Source organism: Anas platyrhynchos, chromosome 6 (assembly GCF_047663525.1).
Source record: "Anas platyrhynchos isolate ZD024472 breed Pekin duck chromosome 6, IASCAAS_PekinDuck_T2T, whole genome shotgun sequence".
NCBI classification, from domain to species: domain Eukaryota; kingdom Metazoa; phylum Chordata; class Aves; order Anseriformes; family Anatidae; genus Anas; species Anas platyrhynchos.
In genome coordinates, this window is record NC_092592.1 from 34,512,116 (window position 1) to 34,528,385 (window position 16,270).

The following is a 16,270-nucleotide window of genomic DNA, read 5'->3' on the forward strand; positions in this document are numbered from 1 at the left end:
TCAAAATTCAAGTAGGCATTTTCAGTTACTCATGTCTGAGGAATTTCAGAGAAAAGGCTTATTGGAAAAGAATGTGGTAAACAAAACAAAAATCCTGAATTAACACATGACAAATACTACAAAGAATAAACCAGAGAGAAAGGAAACGTGGTAACCTAAGATACATGAGAGAAGGGGATCATTGTACCTTAGCAGAGGTAACACATTCAGTATCTTTTTAGACCAAAAAATCAGGGTGGAATGAAGAAAAGAAGATGCCACTTGCAACTTCTGCTACAGAAACATCACTGAACATCGCATTAGATGTGATATATTACACAGCCTGTGCTGCTACATGTACCTTTAGAAAACGTGATAGCTTCCAAAGGAAAAAAAAAAAAAAAAAAAAAGAAGCGCCCCAAAGCTTTACCACAATAACAGTAACACATCTCTTATCAACTTTAAGATTTTCCCAAAGCTATTGAAGAAATTAAGCAAACCGGAAAGGAAGAGGTCACCACCTATCACGTGATTCCAGAAATATTCCCTACGAAGGGAAGTTATTCCTGCCTCATGTGAAGGAACAAAATCCTTCTCTCTCTTGATAATTATAAGTCACAAGTCTTGCCTAGGGGGCTCACCAGTGACAGAAGGATACCCCCAACCCATGTGCAGTTCCACACGGGCATCCTTTTACCTCTTCCAAACAGAAAGATCCTGGTCCTGTTGTCAGACACCTGACAGGACCCAAGAATTCCTGAAACCCACTATTTCCACCACTCAGTTATACACGTTTTGGGGCATATCACAACCTCACTGCGCAAAGTGAGGTTATCTCACTCGCTATAAATGGAAACCCACGCTTATCTTCATGGAAAGCATTTGATATCAATGAAGTGCAAGTGCTCCAACTGTAAGAATACCAAGAGAAGCCTCTTTTGGCCCATTAAGCACATGACAACAACTTTAACACACTTCTCCAAGAGTAACGTTCCGGATGCAGGCCCCTTCTTACCTGATTTTGTAACTGGGCAAGGTATGCTTGCGCTTGATCACTTTCTTGAACTGGTTCACGATGATGGAGGTGAGCTGCGGCATGGGCCTCCCTTCGAACTGCGACTTTACCTCGAAGAGTATCACGGGGTCATCCATGAACGAGAAGTACCAGTGTGTGAAGGGGAGGCGCGTGAAGACCAGCTTCAGCTTCCCCATCACCCGGGAGATCTTGACGAAGAGGTAGGCCGACTTGCCGAAGACCAGGTCGGCGTCAATGGCCAGGTGGAAGCCGCCGTTGTACTCCAGGTCCACCTCGAAGCCCAGCTCCTCGGGGCAGCCCTCCTCGTTGCACACCACGGGCCGGAGGAGCTTGACGGCCTTGAAGACGGGCAGCACGTTGCCCAGCGAGACGTCCCGCAGGCTCAGCCCCTCCAGCACCTTCCCCGTCACCTTGGCCTGCAGCAGCTCCTCGAACTCCACCTTGATCTTCTTCGTCACCCAGTTCCTCACCAGGGCCGTGTCCCGCAGCTCCCTGAAGAGGAAGAGGAAGATGGCATTGAGGAAGTGGCACGTCTCCTCGCGGGACGACGGCTCCGGAGGGGGCTCTGCCGCCTGCTGCTGCTGCTGCTGCTGAGGCGGAGGAGGAGGAGGCGGCGGCTCGGGGCCCGCAGCGGGCGGCGCTGAGGCGGCGGCGGGCGGCAGCGGGGCCGCGTCCGTTGCCGCCGTGCCGGCGGGGGGGGGCTCCGCGCCCTGCAGGTACTCCCTCAGGCCGTGCCCCGCCGCCACGCGGGCGTAGACGAGGCCTTCGCCTTGCCCGTTGGGCCCGGGGGGCGGCTCGGGCTTCCTGCCGTAGAGGAGCAGGAGCTGCAGCAGCAGCGTCAGGAAGGCGCCGGCCAGCGCCGACAGCACGATGGCGTACAGCGGCAGCATCCCGGCCCTCAGCCCGGCACCGCCGACACCGCCACCGGGCGCCGCCGCCGCCGCCTCATCCACGTCCCCCCCCCCCTCCTCCTGTCCGCGCCCGGCGCTGCTGCTGCTGAGGCGGCGGCGGCCCCGGCCCCGGCCCCGGTGGCGGCGGCGGCAGCGGTAGGGGGCGGGGCCCCGCGGGCTCTCCGCGCAGCCCCATTGGAGGAGAGCGGGAGGCCCCGCCGGGCGCGTCACGGCGCCGGGCGCTGCGGCGTCACAGGGCGGAACGCGCATGCGCGAACGCGGGGTTTTTGTGGGGGCGCCGGGTGGGGGTACCCGAAATGGCGGCCGGGGGGTCGTGAGGCGGTGGGGAGGTGTGAGGTGCTCTGCGCTACTGACACGCTCTGTAGTCGAGTTTTTGTTGGAAAGCGCAAATGTGCTTTAAAAATGAATCCCCACCTGTTGGTCTCATGCGCTGGAACGCGTTTAAAGGCAAATCGGAGCAGCAAAGGCTGCTGGAGGATGTGCGGGGGCGGTCCCGCGGCGCTTTGGGGTCATTTTGGGTGATTCTGGGTGCTTGCAGCCTCCAGGTTTTCTGATCTCTGCAAGGCGTCCGCGATGTGCACAAAAGTTACTCAATAATAAAGCTTGTGGGATTCGGTTCTTGTGTTTTTCTACGCCTGTTTTTATTTAGTCACCTACCTCTAAAGAAGCTCCTATTTCATATATTTTAATATCAGGAAATCCAGGGTCACGCTGATTCCTTGCCAGCCTCGGGAGCTGCTTAAAAAAATGCAAACGAGGAGAAGAAAAAGTGAAATCTGAACGCTGGGGAGACAAAAACACCCCCCCTTTGTGAGTGTGTGGGGTGGGAGGATTGAAAAGCTCTTAATGAGGCAGGGCTGTGGTTTGAAACCGGAGATTGAGAGTATGAATTTTTTATAGGTCTTGTGACTGAAAGTTGAAATGCCTGGGTGTTTAACAGGGCATTTCTATAGAAATACCAGAGAGGTCATTAGTACAAAATTTGAGCCGCTCTGTTGCGGGCCTCCGCCATGGCTAATACGGGCATACGCAGCAAGAAAGAAAAGCTTTGGGATTTGCAACTAAATGACTTTTCAGATAAGGAATAATACCTTCAGGAAGGCAATAGTAGCCTTGGTTTTGTGTCGGGAAGAACACCAGGAAAAAAGGAAAAGGAAAAAAAAAAAAGTGTTGCAGATGTCTCAGTTGAGTATCTTCCCCTGTTAAATAAGCAGAACAGAAAATCTGGTGCATTTCGTGCACCTGATGGCGGCTTAAGAGTCTGAAATGTTCAGCTCAGTAATCGCTTTTCTTGTCTCCTAGGAACTTTTTCAATAGGAGCCGTGAAATCTTGGAGATGCTTTATGAAGCTAGAATCGCATGTGTTTCAGCATTTTCAGTGACAATGAAGGGAAATTAGTAATGTTAACACAAGTACAAGAAGGGCATGCACAAATTTTATAAAACATTAAGTAGGACTGAAATAAGTCCAGACAGAAAATAAAATTGTCAGGTAAAAGGGAAAAAAAAAGATTCATCTTCATAGCATCCAGAAATGACCTCTAGGCATATTTGACTTTGGCTTCAGTTTAGAAGTTACTGTTTGCATTTTCTGCAGGTCTGGATAAATAGAAAGGTGTGTGCAATCTGGCCAGTTTCCACCATGGTTACACAGAGCTTTGTACAACTGTATAGAATATACCCACCCGCTTGCTCTTTGCACAGCTGTAAATTAATAGGATTGCCGTGCAAAAGTTTGACTATGTATATATGATTTTTAATTAAAAAAACATACTAGGGGAGAATTTATTAGAAAGGATATTTCATCCATATCTATGTAAGAAAAATACTCAGGAAAAGTCCAGGTATATTATTGTGTTTTGTAAATCAGATTTTAGAACAAAAAACCCATAAGCATAGAACTTTTAAAAAATTTTTGACACTTTACAAGAGATTGCAACAGGGATAGTGAACAAGGATTGCAAAATATATAGAAATAGGTAATCTAGTAGAGAAAAGGAAGCGTAAATTCACAGAAACTGAATTTCTCATGTTTAAGCAAGAGTAGTGCTTAAAGAGTAGTGGCACCCTGGGAATATTTGTCGATATTCATTTCATTAGTGACTGATCCAAGAATCTATGGATGAAGCGAAATCTAGAAGAATTTTTCTGTTAATCCTATATAGTATGACCAGTGGAAAAAGCACACTTTAAAATGTGGCACACTGTGGCACTGAGGAGAGAAATGCCCTTGTCACAAACTTAGCAATATGATTACAGGTTGGGATTTTTCAAAACTGCAGCATAGTCTAAATAACAGATTCTTTTTCAAATCAGGAAATGCTGGGTTATTTTGTAATGAGTGGTTTTAGTAATTTTCTTCATCAGTGTGCTTTAGTCGTTGCCTTTTTTTGTAATATCTTTTGGCAAAATTATTTCATTCTTTCCTGGGCCTCCTATTGTTTTTGTAATACATGTCTTAGAGACCAAAATTAGATTATCATTCTCATGGTACTGCATGAAACAGGATTTAGAAAGCGATTAGGTAAATTCATGAGGAAAAAAATCCACTGAGGGCTATTAAATACAAAGATTGCTGGAAGTTGCACTGGTGACAAACTACTGTGGTGTGTCGTTTCCTCTTAACTGTCCTCAGGCTTCTACCTTTTCAGACAGAATACTAGAGAGCAGCTCGTCTGGTCCTGTTTTGGAGTTCTGCAAAATTAAAAAAAAAAGGAAAGAAAGGAAAGAAACAGTGATCAGGACTGCCTGCAGTTCTAGTTCTGAACTCTCTATGCACAAGGTCATCTACTTATCAGGTGATCCTACATTTTATTGGAGTGAACCTCATTAAAAACTGAAGCTTTAGAGCATGTGAGATTTCTTTTGATGCCATCTAATTATTTTTTTTCCCCTCAGTTTTAATTCTGCCTTTTGAGGAGGCAGGTTGCAATATGAATCTGCTCCCAGTGTTGGCAGAAGGGGCTCACCCCACCTCCAACTGGTCATCCCCTGGAAGTCTTCTGTTCAACTTACCTGGAGAAACTCATCTGCTGTGTCCCTTCTGAGCCCATTCTCTGCACAGAGGATGGTCCGTCTCCTCTGGCTCAGCATTCATTTCTAAATCCCTCAAGCATAGTGCACCATCAAGAGCTCAGTTCCTCCATTCCCCACTTTACCAACTTTTAGTAATTTTTAAGGGTGGTGACTAAGAATTTTAAAGGACTTTATTTCTCTCCTAGAACTGACTCAGAGTGAATTCAGAAAAGGGAAGTAGGTTGATGTTTTTGGGGATTTGGATGGATTTTAAATGCTGTTTTTAGGATAGGCCTTCCCTATCTGAGATGCCTAAACCTCTGTTTTCAGTGTTAATAAGAAACAGCTTTGCAGTCTTACATGCAACAAGTAAAGCACTTGAGCTGGTTAGCTGGTTACTAGTAATGGCTTAAGGTCCCAAACAGTTTGGATCACAATGTGTCAAAACAAAAAGATAGTGAGAGTTTGATTCCAAGGTTCAGTTCAGCCCAAACACAAAGCCAGTATTTTGACTGAAGCTCATCTTTAATTATCATCAAAAGTACTTTATGCTTGTTTAATCAAGAGCTTAATATTTTGGATGTAAAGGTGCTTTGGATACTTATTTCAAGAGGCTCGTGTTCAAGCTTAGGGTATCCTGTCTCTTAATTAGGGATTCTGCTACTATCTCACCAGACCCTGGCTTTTATTATGTCATGGAACAAGATCCTCCACTTATGAACTGCAGCTTTGAGATAACTTATCCAAGATTAAAAAAAAAAAAAAAAAAAAAAAAAAAAGCCATTTTAAATGTAAATGTAACAAATTCAGTCTTTTTATATTACCAGTATCCAAGGCATACTGAAGACTTCCTTTATTTCCAGCCTGTCATTACATCTTAAGTCGAAGAACTGCTTTTTAATTCAAAGACGCAAGTGAGATTTGTCACATGTATGCTGCTTCTTGCTGCATCTGCTTCACTGACTTCTGATAGTCATGTAAATGGTAGCTAAATCTTTAGAAAGTGGAAGTTTGAGATAGTCATTACCACATCTGTCATTTAATGCTCACTCAGGTAACTTTTCTTTACATTTTCTGAAACAGCTTCGCCATCCCTCATAAGAATTCCAGTCAGCCTCCCCGAGGCCCTCTTGCATGCTCCCACATCATCTTTCTCAGAGTGAAGATTGTTTTAGCTACTTCCCCTAATACATTTCAAGTGTAATTACACCATGATCAATATGTTTTAGATGTTCCACAACCTCAGAGGTTGGCTTTTTTTTAATACTTGGCTCCCTTCCTGGATTAGTCCAAATCGGCCTCTGTCTGATGTATGGGCCCCAACAAACTGCATTAAAAAGCAGTTTTGACTTTGTGGAAGGGCTCAATGGTGAAACAGTTAATGAACGCTTGATCACAATGTTTGAGACAAGGGTTCCTGTGAGGCTTTGTGCTTCACTTGCCCTTCACTAAGTGTCTGCGGGTGGCTGGTTATGCTCAGGGGCAGCAGGCTGGGGCAGGCCGCTTGCTGTGTCCTGCCAGCCTCCAGGTAAACCTGGCTGAACCACGCCACCGCCAAAGCTGCCCTGCTGCCAGAGGATATCGGTCCTGCTGTGAGCTCAGGACCAAGCACATGTCTGTGCATCTGCCATCTCAGAGCAGGGCTGAGGCTGTTATTAGCCCTTACTGCCATGACCAGGGGAAGAACTGCCCCGTGCCCTGACCTTCTGAGCAGTTCTGTGTCCTGGGCTCCAGGCAGTGCAAATACTCGACCATCTCATTTCACTGACTACAGCTGGGACCAGTGCTGTGCTGCAGCAGGTCTTGGGTTTCAGTCACTACTCACTAGCACCTGCATGTACTGGTGTGTCCTGGAAAGAAAAGCCAAGGGAATAATACAGAACTGTGAGGCAATCTGCACCACTTCTCCAAGCCAGAGGGAGCATCTCAGAAAATTTAGCCTAGATCTGTTGTTTCTTGGAAGAAGTGTCTGGGATTTATCTGTTATTTACCTTTGCCTCTCTGATCACCTCTGAGATTCATTGCACTGAAAAGGGAAAAAGGAAATTACCAGTCAGCTCATCTGCTTTCCGTATGGAGAAGGTGTGCTGTGTAACTGGGGCTGCAGCCATGCCTTTCTGCTGGCAGTCTGCGACTCCGCAGCCCTCTCAGTGCCTGCAGCATGGGCAGTCTCACTGCACATAAAAGTTGTCCATCTAAACACACAGGGAGGTGTTGGTGGAGCAGAACCTCTCAAACACCTGAAGGATCCTTTAATTTTCTCTCCTGTTTGCGCTCCCCTCCACCCAACTTAAACATTTAAGTTGGAAAGAACTTGTTACAGAAAGTCAACTTGGACCAGGCATCTTGATGTAAATAACTTCTCGAGGAGAAAAATACCTATTTTAGAGATGAGTCTGACAAGCACTAAGCAAAGAAACAGTTTCTTCTGTTCCCACAGCAGAGCTGGAAGATGGCCATTTCATTACATTTCCTCATGCAAACTCAAGGCCGTTTGAGCACTGAGCAGTAGGTTGGCTTTTTTTTTTTTTTTTTCCCTTTGTATTGGCAGCAAGCTAGAGAAAGGTAAACAGAAACATTAATTCACATAGTCTCATTTCTGCTCTTCCCTGGGAACAGTTTTTTACAACAGGCTTCCTGTGCCTCTATTGATTTTTCTAGACTCAAAGAATGAAAAGAGAGAGCACGACTCACGTGACCAACCTTTAAGCAGGTAGTTTTATCACAAAATATTTTTGCACAAACTCAAATAGCTTGTCCTAAGGATATGGCCTGAAGACTAGTTTTAATGACAATAATAGTTGCAAACCTAACTGCAGTACAGGCAGCCCCAGCTAGATATTTGTAATAACATAAATTACTCTGCTCAGCTATGTAAGACAAATAGCTGTATTACTGAAATCTATGTAAGTACCATTAGTAACACATTTCTGCTGAGAAGGCATAATGCTACCATTCCTGTCTTCATCCTGTTACAGTTTATTTAATAGTCTGGTTTCATACTAATGTCTGCACTGCTTCTGCTCAGAATCTGTTCAAAGCAAGGCAAACTCAAGCCAAATATGAATGCACCTATAAACATTACCTCATGTTTCACCCTGAAAAGTGTCATTTAGGACAGAAGCAATCTGTAGCTTCACAAACATTTTGCCACTTGGAAAGCTGTATTGTCTAGTCTTACCCTTGTACACTGAGGTTGTGTTTAAGACTTCAGAGGAATGGACTAAATGAACTGCATAGCCAAGGAAAGTGTCAAAAATAATTAAGAAAAATATTAGTTTGGGATTTTTTTTTTTCTTCCAATGTTTGGATGATCAGTAAAAATAGCAGATAACCTCTGGCAGAGATGTGATTTAAATCCATGTTTTTCATGTTCATTTCCAAACTACTCACAGGGAAAAACAAAAAAATAATTCTTAACTGAAGAATAATTTTCCCATTTTGGGGCAGAGTTGTAGCTTCAGTAAGCCAGAAGGCAGAGCTCATGTATATTCATACAGTTTTCATTTTGTTCAACTTGCATTGTTGCTTTTTTTTTTTTTTTCTTTTTCTGGGCACTCACTGATGTTTAGAAGAATGGACTGTCTGAGAAAGCAGAATCCTGGTCTGAAGGCTGAAAGAAGTGAGGAACTCGTCTGCTGTCCTCAGTATCTCAGCAAATTATTTATAAATTCCTCCCACTACCAACCTACAACTTTTCAGTTATTCCAATGATTTTAGAAGCTTGGCTGTAAAACCACAGCTGCCTGAAATGCAGCATTATACACTTCTATTTGAATTTACTTATTGAGCTGTCGGTCTAACAAATGGAAAAACTGAAGTAAATATTTTCAATATGAAATTTAAAACTTCTATGAAATAAGCCCTAAAGAAGCTTGGCTTCCTGAATAATTTCTGCAAAAATTTGTCATCCATACAAGGTTATTTAATCCAAGTCAATATTAAAAAAAAAAAAAAAAAAGTCAGGAAGATGAAAACTGTCATATAGAAGTGAAACTGAAGTTCTATGAGGGCTGCATTTCCATCCACTGTTATTTTTATTGGACTGGGTAAAGCTTAGAATACAGAAATGAAAACTATTTTTTTCCCGGATTTTGACTTAACAGCTTTTGATCAGCAGCATTTTCTCAGCAGTATTTTCAAAAAGCAGTCAATGTTCCTGCAAGAACACAAGCAATACATTTTCTGTGTTTAGCACTGTGGCCTAATCAACTGGGCTCAAAGACAAATAAAATCTTTGAAGTAGTCAATATATTTTTTATTCAAAGGTAACTTGTTGAAACTACTCAGCTTTAACACAGAGCTCTAGATGCATGCCCTGCCAACCATATCAATTATAGCCTCTATTTTTATGATAGGATTGCTATGTTTATCATCCCAATTGCTAGAATCCTAAGCATGTTTGCTTTAGAAAAGGCAGAATGTGTTAAACAAGGGATATCTTCAAGGGTGAGAAATTGTTAATAGAGTACTAAAACAGCACATTTCATTTTTTTTTAAGAGCTGAAAACCGAAGTAAACTTCTCTGCCACGACCTGCATGGTTCTACATACTGCCTTGTATGAGTGGGAGAATCATCAGCTTCTACTAGTCTGAGCAAGGAATGTTACCTACGTGGAATATAATCATTGCACATCACGTACAATGGCTATAATAGAGGTCTCCGTAGCAACATTAAGAACAGTTATTTTAAAATGTTCTACCTTAGTCTCACATTCTTTTCTTTTTTTCTTTTTTTTTTTTTTTTTAATACAAATATTAGCTGCTTCCACTGCAAATGCTGCTGTGAGCTAGTCACCCAACAGAACTCCATTGTTGAGGCACGAAAAGATGATCCCTGTTTTGTTTTGCCATAGATTACTGCAGGCTTTTTTCCTTTGCTCTAAATAAATATCCACTAAATATTGCATAATTATTTATTGACATGCAGCTGGTCCGGAAAATTAACCTGTGAGAACTTCCTCTTCTCTTGGGAGGAGTAAAGGATAAGGGAATACAGTGGAATTAATGAAGAAAACCTGAGCAGAGTGTGGCCCCAAATGAATTGCACACAATCAATGGGAAATGGGTAGAAAACCAGAGGCTGTCCAGGCACACTGTGCTCAGGAGCAGGTCTGGGGAGGCAGAGAGAGCAGGTAAAGTGGTGAGGAGAAGGAGGGAACTGGAAGGCACCTCCTCAAGCTCCCACTGCCCATGAGCATGGACACTGCAGCGGAGGAGCTGCTGCAGAAGCAGAGCTTGGTGAAGGGAGGAGGAACAACAGAAAATGGTTTTATCTCAAGGATCAGAAATGGTTGCTTCTGTAGGAGGAGCAGGAAGGGAGATAATATTTTTTTCTCAGAAATAAAGCATATATATATATATATATATTTCATGCTTTCCGAATTGTTTCCCAAGAACTTCATCCCCCCACTGAATCCAGTGTAAAGACAGAGTTAAGGCTGGCAAGGATTTCCAGACCTCCTCACACCTGGCATTTTCCTTTGTTATCAAAGAGTAGTTCTGTCACTTCCCCTGGTTTCTCAGCCCTACAGAAGGCAAAGCAATTTTCAGGGGGAATGCAGATTTCAGACAGCTAAACCAGGTAGAGAGCAGGCTAAGCTCAGCCCCATGTTCGACATGGTTGCTTCATTTCTGCAAGAAGCAGAAAGCTCTTCCTTTGCATTGCTACCTTCTTGAGAGACAATCAGCAAGGGCCTGTAATAGGAATAATTTATACACTGCAGTGCACAGGAGTGATGTAGGAGTAACGCAGGCATATACTGCACAGGACTTGGATTTCATTAATAATATATCAACATAATATACTGGTTTAAAAACAACAACAACAAAAACCACCTGAGTTTGTTAATAGATTTCTGAGATGCTAATCTTTCTTTCATTAGCTTAAATGCTTAAAGTACAGTCTGGCAATGCTGCTTGCACCCTGCAGAAATGATCTGATTTGGAGGGAGCACAACGCAGGGAGCATGAGAATGCATTCATCCTTTGCCCACTCTGCTAATACACACACACACACACCCCTGCTTGTTCTCTGGTGGAGTGTGAGTGCAAAGGATGTCAAAAGCAGAGGAAGAGACAACCACAGATAAATACATTTAAATGATATGGTAAGAAGGATGGCAGGAAAAAATGAACTAGAGTTTTGACAACAGATCTTGTCACGAACAGTATCTCAGTGAAGGCCAGGGCAAGTGAAATGAGTGAGCTTTGCCCCATGCTAAATCTCTTCTTTTGCAGATATGCAAAGAGGTGAGTCCTGGTGCTACAGAACTGCCTGGGGTGGGAGGGCTGGTATCAAAGCCTTGCCTTCGGGGTGTTCCTCTTTCCCTTCTATGAGGAAGGGAGCACAGATTTCTCATCTGATCACTGCTGTGTTCTGGATGGCAGTCATCTAGGAAGTTCTCCTTCAGGATTGTCTTCCTCCTTTCTCTTAGACCTTTGGCTGTTTTACTGGGAAAGCCTGGGACAGAGCCTGTCGATGGCAATTTGGCCGAGCTGTCTGTATCTCTAGGAAAAGAGCAGCCATCAGCAGCTGTGTAAATGCTGAATGTAAAATGTAGTGGGTACAGCTACTAACAAAGTGTGTGTGTGTGTGTGTCGGGGGGGAAGTAACTCAAGATTCAGGACCAACTGCAAGGTCTGTTCAGGACTCATGCCAAAGAGCAGCTAGATAAAGGCTGTTACACTACAGGTTCATAGTCAAGGTAATTGTGTTTGATTTTACACAGGAGATTTCTGGGCATTAACGCTTCCTCCCCACCAGTTGCTCAGCCTGCCTGGTGCTGTAACATGAGCGTGCCTGCTTCTCGCTGGTTAAAGGGGCACTGGCAAGGACATTTTCAAAGTATACGCCAAGTTAATTGTGAAACCAACACAGAACAGTGAAAGTATTTTTTTGCCATGAGGCCAAGTTCTTCTTTTCCTCTTGCAGCTACTCTCATCAGCATGACTCTTCCTACAGCAACTTTGCTTTTAGCATCTTTTATTGGAAAGGTGCATTCACTGACAGAGACAGTTCGCCTGATGATAGATGCCTTTAAGAGTTTGCATGGGGTCAAATTTAGGTAAAAGAGGAGGTCACAGAAGCAATAAAGGAAGTTTTTTGAAAAGTTATTGCTACACCGCCACACACCACTGACTTTCCCCTTCGGTTTCTCCCACTTTCAACTTTTAGTATTGGTAGTATCACAGTTGTTGCATTTTGTTTTTGTGTGTGTTATTTTTATTGTTATTTCATTTATTTTGGCACAAGCATTGTCTGCAGAATCATCTTTCGGTCAGAATTCAGCAGCACAGCCCTGTCTTCCCTCTGTGCTCATCGTTCTGGCTTGGCATTTTGTTCTTGTGTTACTCTGCACCTGGGCTCAACTTATCCTGTTTTCAGGGTGGTTTTGCCATGAACCTGCCCCATCCCAACATTCAGCTACAGTATTGTAAATATTTGGATATCAAACGTGGAGAGAAAGGACAGTCCCATTAGACAACCATGCCAGGGCCCCTACGCTTCCCATCCTGAGTGGGAAGGTTGTTGCCTGAGTCCCTTGAGAAGATGGGGCTTAGCTCTTTAAGCCCTGAACCTGATAAATGCGCTTACTAAAATTACAAGCTGTTTAGATAACTTGTTAATGAAGGTTGTGTGGTTACCTCTGGGACTAGAATAAATCTCCTTCACCTTCGCCCAGAGCAGTGAGCTGAATTCAGCCCTGGTTGCAGAGCGCTGCTGCAGGAAGCTGCTCTATCGAAGGACCACAGGGCCAAGTGAGGGTGCTGCGGTTGCTCACACTGCATTTTCTCTCTCTGTGGTTTGGTGACTCATCTTTCACACTTCCTTATTATCCCATTTACCGACAATACGAAGCACCATTTTCTAGTAGAGAAGCATTTAGGAATGCTGGGTTTTGGTAAACAATGCAAAAACGAGTCTTGCTGGCTATTAAGAGGTCAGCTTCACAGCTTTTCTGAGGAGTGCTTATCTTCACGCAAGCACATCTCCTTTCCATAGCCCACTGCTTACACATGGGACCCAACTGGCGGTGGTTTCAGCAATACCACAGATGTACTGAGTGCTCCACTAGTCCAGAAACCCTGATGAATAGTGAAAATTTGCAATAGCTGATTCCTATCATATGAAGATTTCATGCTCAATGAATTTCATGCATTTGTTTTTTCTTATTTTTGTCTGGGAACAAGACTGACTTTTTTTGGCATTGCCTCGGTTCATCCTGTTCTAGCTGGCACCTGTTTGCTCATTAGCTCATCTAAGGAAATTAATCGAGTCTCAAGCTGGTCTGACAGACAGAGTGTATGTTCTTGTGTGCTGTGATAAAGTAGCTGGATGAGAACTGGATAACCAGAGTCTGTTATTTGTAAACGCAATAAAGATGCCAATTATTAACTTACAAGAATTTGCTGGACACGTACATCCAAATGAGCCACTGCTAAAGTGATACTGTACACAAGCAGAACTGAGTGGATGAAATAGCACATACAGGATGGTCACAAGAAAATATGTTTTCATGTAGGTAAGACTAGAGGGAGCCCTCATGTTGATATTAACAGGAAAGCTTTGTGGTTGTATAGGCAAACTCAAACAATTATTACAATGAAGGGGACTTTTGGCATCTTCCCTCTTTTTGTCCCAGATAGAACCCCTACTGAGCCACAATCAGCACAAGAAATCTTGACCCCATGCATAAAACCATGCAGCATCAGATGCCTTTTTTTTTTTTCATCTCTGTGTAATGATGCAACTGCATCTCTCACCAGGGAAAAAAATCTACATTTTGTAACATTTTTTTGAAGAGCATGAGTACATTTCCCACCACTCAGTTGAGTTCCCTCAGTTCCAGTGGCAGAGTGACACCACCACAAAGCAAGCATCCTGTTGCCCAGTTGCCTCAATAGCTGAGACTTTTCTGGACAGATGCACAAAGTATTTTAGCATAAGTTAATACATGATTTTGTACCTTATCAATCTCTTTATATTTCTCTTATTTTTTCTTTGGGTATTTTTCTCTAACAAGACCTAGGAAGCTTGAACTTCCACCTTTGTTTCTGGCTACAGGAATCAAAAAAAAAGGAAAAAAAAAAAAAGAAAAAAAAAAAAAGAGAGAGAGAGAGAGAGATAGCCAACAGTTGGCTGTACAAAAAATAAAATAAAATAAAATAAAATAAAATAAAATAAAATAAAATAAAATAAAATAAAATAAAATAAAATAAAATAAAATAAAATAAAATAAAATAAAATAAAATAAAATAAAATAAAATAAAATAAATAAAATAAAATAAAATAGTTCCATGTTCCACAAGTAGTGAGGAATCTATACGCCTTGTATCTCCAGCAGCAGGTAGCTGTATTGTGTATTGATCCTTCCCCACAGAGACAACAACCTCAAGGCTTGGAGAAAGACCAAGGTACCCAAGAAGAAATGTGTCACACTCCAAGACTACACAACACTACATGACCGTGCCACTGCCTTTTTTTGTTTAAGTCAGTGTCCCCCTTCCACACCTCTTCTGTAGGTGGGTCACTTAAGGGCTATCCCTGCCAGAGATCTGAAAGATTAAAGATGATGATGATGATGACGACAATGATAATAATCCAACCATCTCTCTCCAGGTTTCATTTTTTAGTGAGCTGCCAAACGTGCAAGATCTCAAACTCTCCAGGAAAGCAAATCTCACTATTTGCTCTATATTCAGTCAAGTTTAATCCTATTACTTTCTTCATGACAGAACAATTACCTCCTGCTATATTTACACTCATACTTTGCTAGACACCAGTCTTGCTCACTTTTTCCTTCTTCCTTCCTTTCAACCAACCTGTTCTGTCACCCAATCTGAGACCAATTACACAAAGCTGTCCACTTTTAACTCCTCCCTTGCAGCCTAATATTTTTCTCAGATTTTATGGACAAATCTGACATCTGTTAGTGGCAGTTTGTTAAATCTGTCCTGCTCAAAGGATGTTTCAAACCCCGTTGTGTCATGGTACCCAGGTAATGGCTCACACAGTAGCTCACAGTATTTGTGGAGACAGTTGCTGTTTAATAACTTTTTAATTCCTTAGCAGGAATCGGACTTCTAGATAATGATGAACTTCTTGTTCTGTTCAGCACATTAGGAGAGAGATGCTAATTTTATTACTGCAGTATTGGAAGTTCCTTTGATACAGTATTTTTGATTAATTAGGATTTTTTTATTTTCTGAAAGGACCAGAGTCTGATTTTCTGAAGATACCTATCTTTTTTAGAAAATAATATCAATGATCTACCATATGACTAAGTAATAGCTTAGTAAAAGTAATTATAAGCATTCAGTGCCTTGCTATTAAATATGAGCTTGCTGCCATCTGTGTCTTATTTGTTGCCTTAACATCTTCTAATCCCCAAAGAGGACTGAGCATTACTAAGTAAGTAAACACGCATTACAGGAAATGGGAGAAGGGGAGAAATGAGAGCCATCCCTACAATCACAAAACTAAAGGTTACGTGCTTGGCGTGTCAGCCATCAAAATGTCCTAAGTACCCATACCAGACAGACAAGGAGGATGTTTTATTAGGTTGCTCTCTCAGATAAAGTATCAGCAGGATCTGAAAGGCTGGCACACTTGCCTCTGCTTTTTAGTTTCAGTCTGTAAGTTTGTAGACTCCATACGCTCCTCAAAACATCCACAGTCTGAATGAAAGCAATGAGTAATGAGCAAGGCTTTTACCCCAACGCTTCCCATAGCTATGGATTAAAGGTTTGGATCTCTGCAACCTTGGTTGCTCAAGCACCTAAATCTAATACCCCAGCTCAAGTGCTCCAGCACCATAACAGGCAAGAGCATTAACAAAGCTCAGGGCTCAAAAATAAGTGAGTTCCTGCAGTGTAATGAGTTACTCACTAAGCATCGGCAGAGCCAGATGCTCTCGGCCTGTCACATATTTGAGGAAAAATGTGTTCATTGAAATGTCAGCAAAAAAGATTTAAGATAATGCATTTTTGCCGTATGCTTGTGAGGGTCTGGAAGTATGCATGTGGTTGAGCCTCCAGCCTCGGCGAACACACAGTGACTCTTTAACCAACAGTAACTCGATTATCTGTCTGAGCCCTGAGCTGAACCGCAGCAGTCACTTCAGATTAGAATCCAGCGCGAGGCAGAGGGCTGTCAGAGGGTCTGTAAATTTAACTTCTTAAATTGCAAGTGAGAAACAGCGTTTTCCTGAGGATTTACTCTATAGAGTCACAGCGTCAGCACTTTGGTTAAGAAAGGCATATTGTCTCTTTAGGGAGAGTGAAGAATTTCCCATTTCACAGTTTTTCTGTGAAAAGTGTTCTGTGC

At 42.8% G+C, this 16,270-nt stretch overlaps 1 protein-coding gene across 1 annotated transcript in view; it reads right to left on the minus strand.

Moving 5' to 3' along the window:
- The window catches only part of PDZD8 (PDZ domain containing 8), a 57,154-nt gene extending 54,964 nt beyond the window's left edge, over positions 1 to 2,190 (minus strand). Inside the window, exon 1 of the mRNA XM_027459985.3 lies at positions 995 to 2,190. Coding sequence (XP_027315786.2) covers positions 995 to 2,175 — 1,181 coding nt within the window. The 5' untranslated portion in view covers positions 2,176 to 2,190. The remainder of the gene's footprint in view (positions 1 to 994) is intronic.
- Positions 2,191 to 16,270: the final 14,080 nt, after the last annotated feature.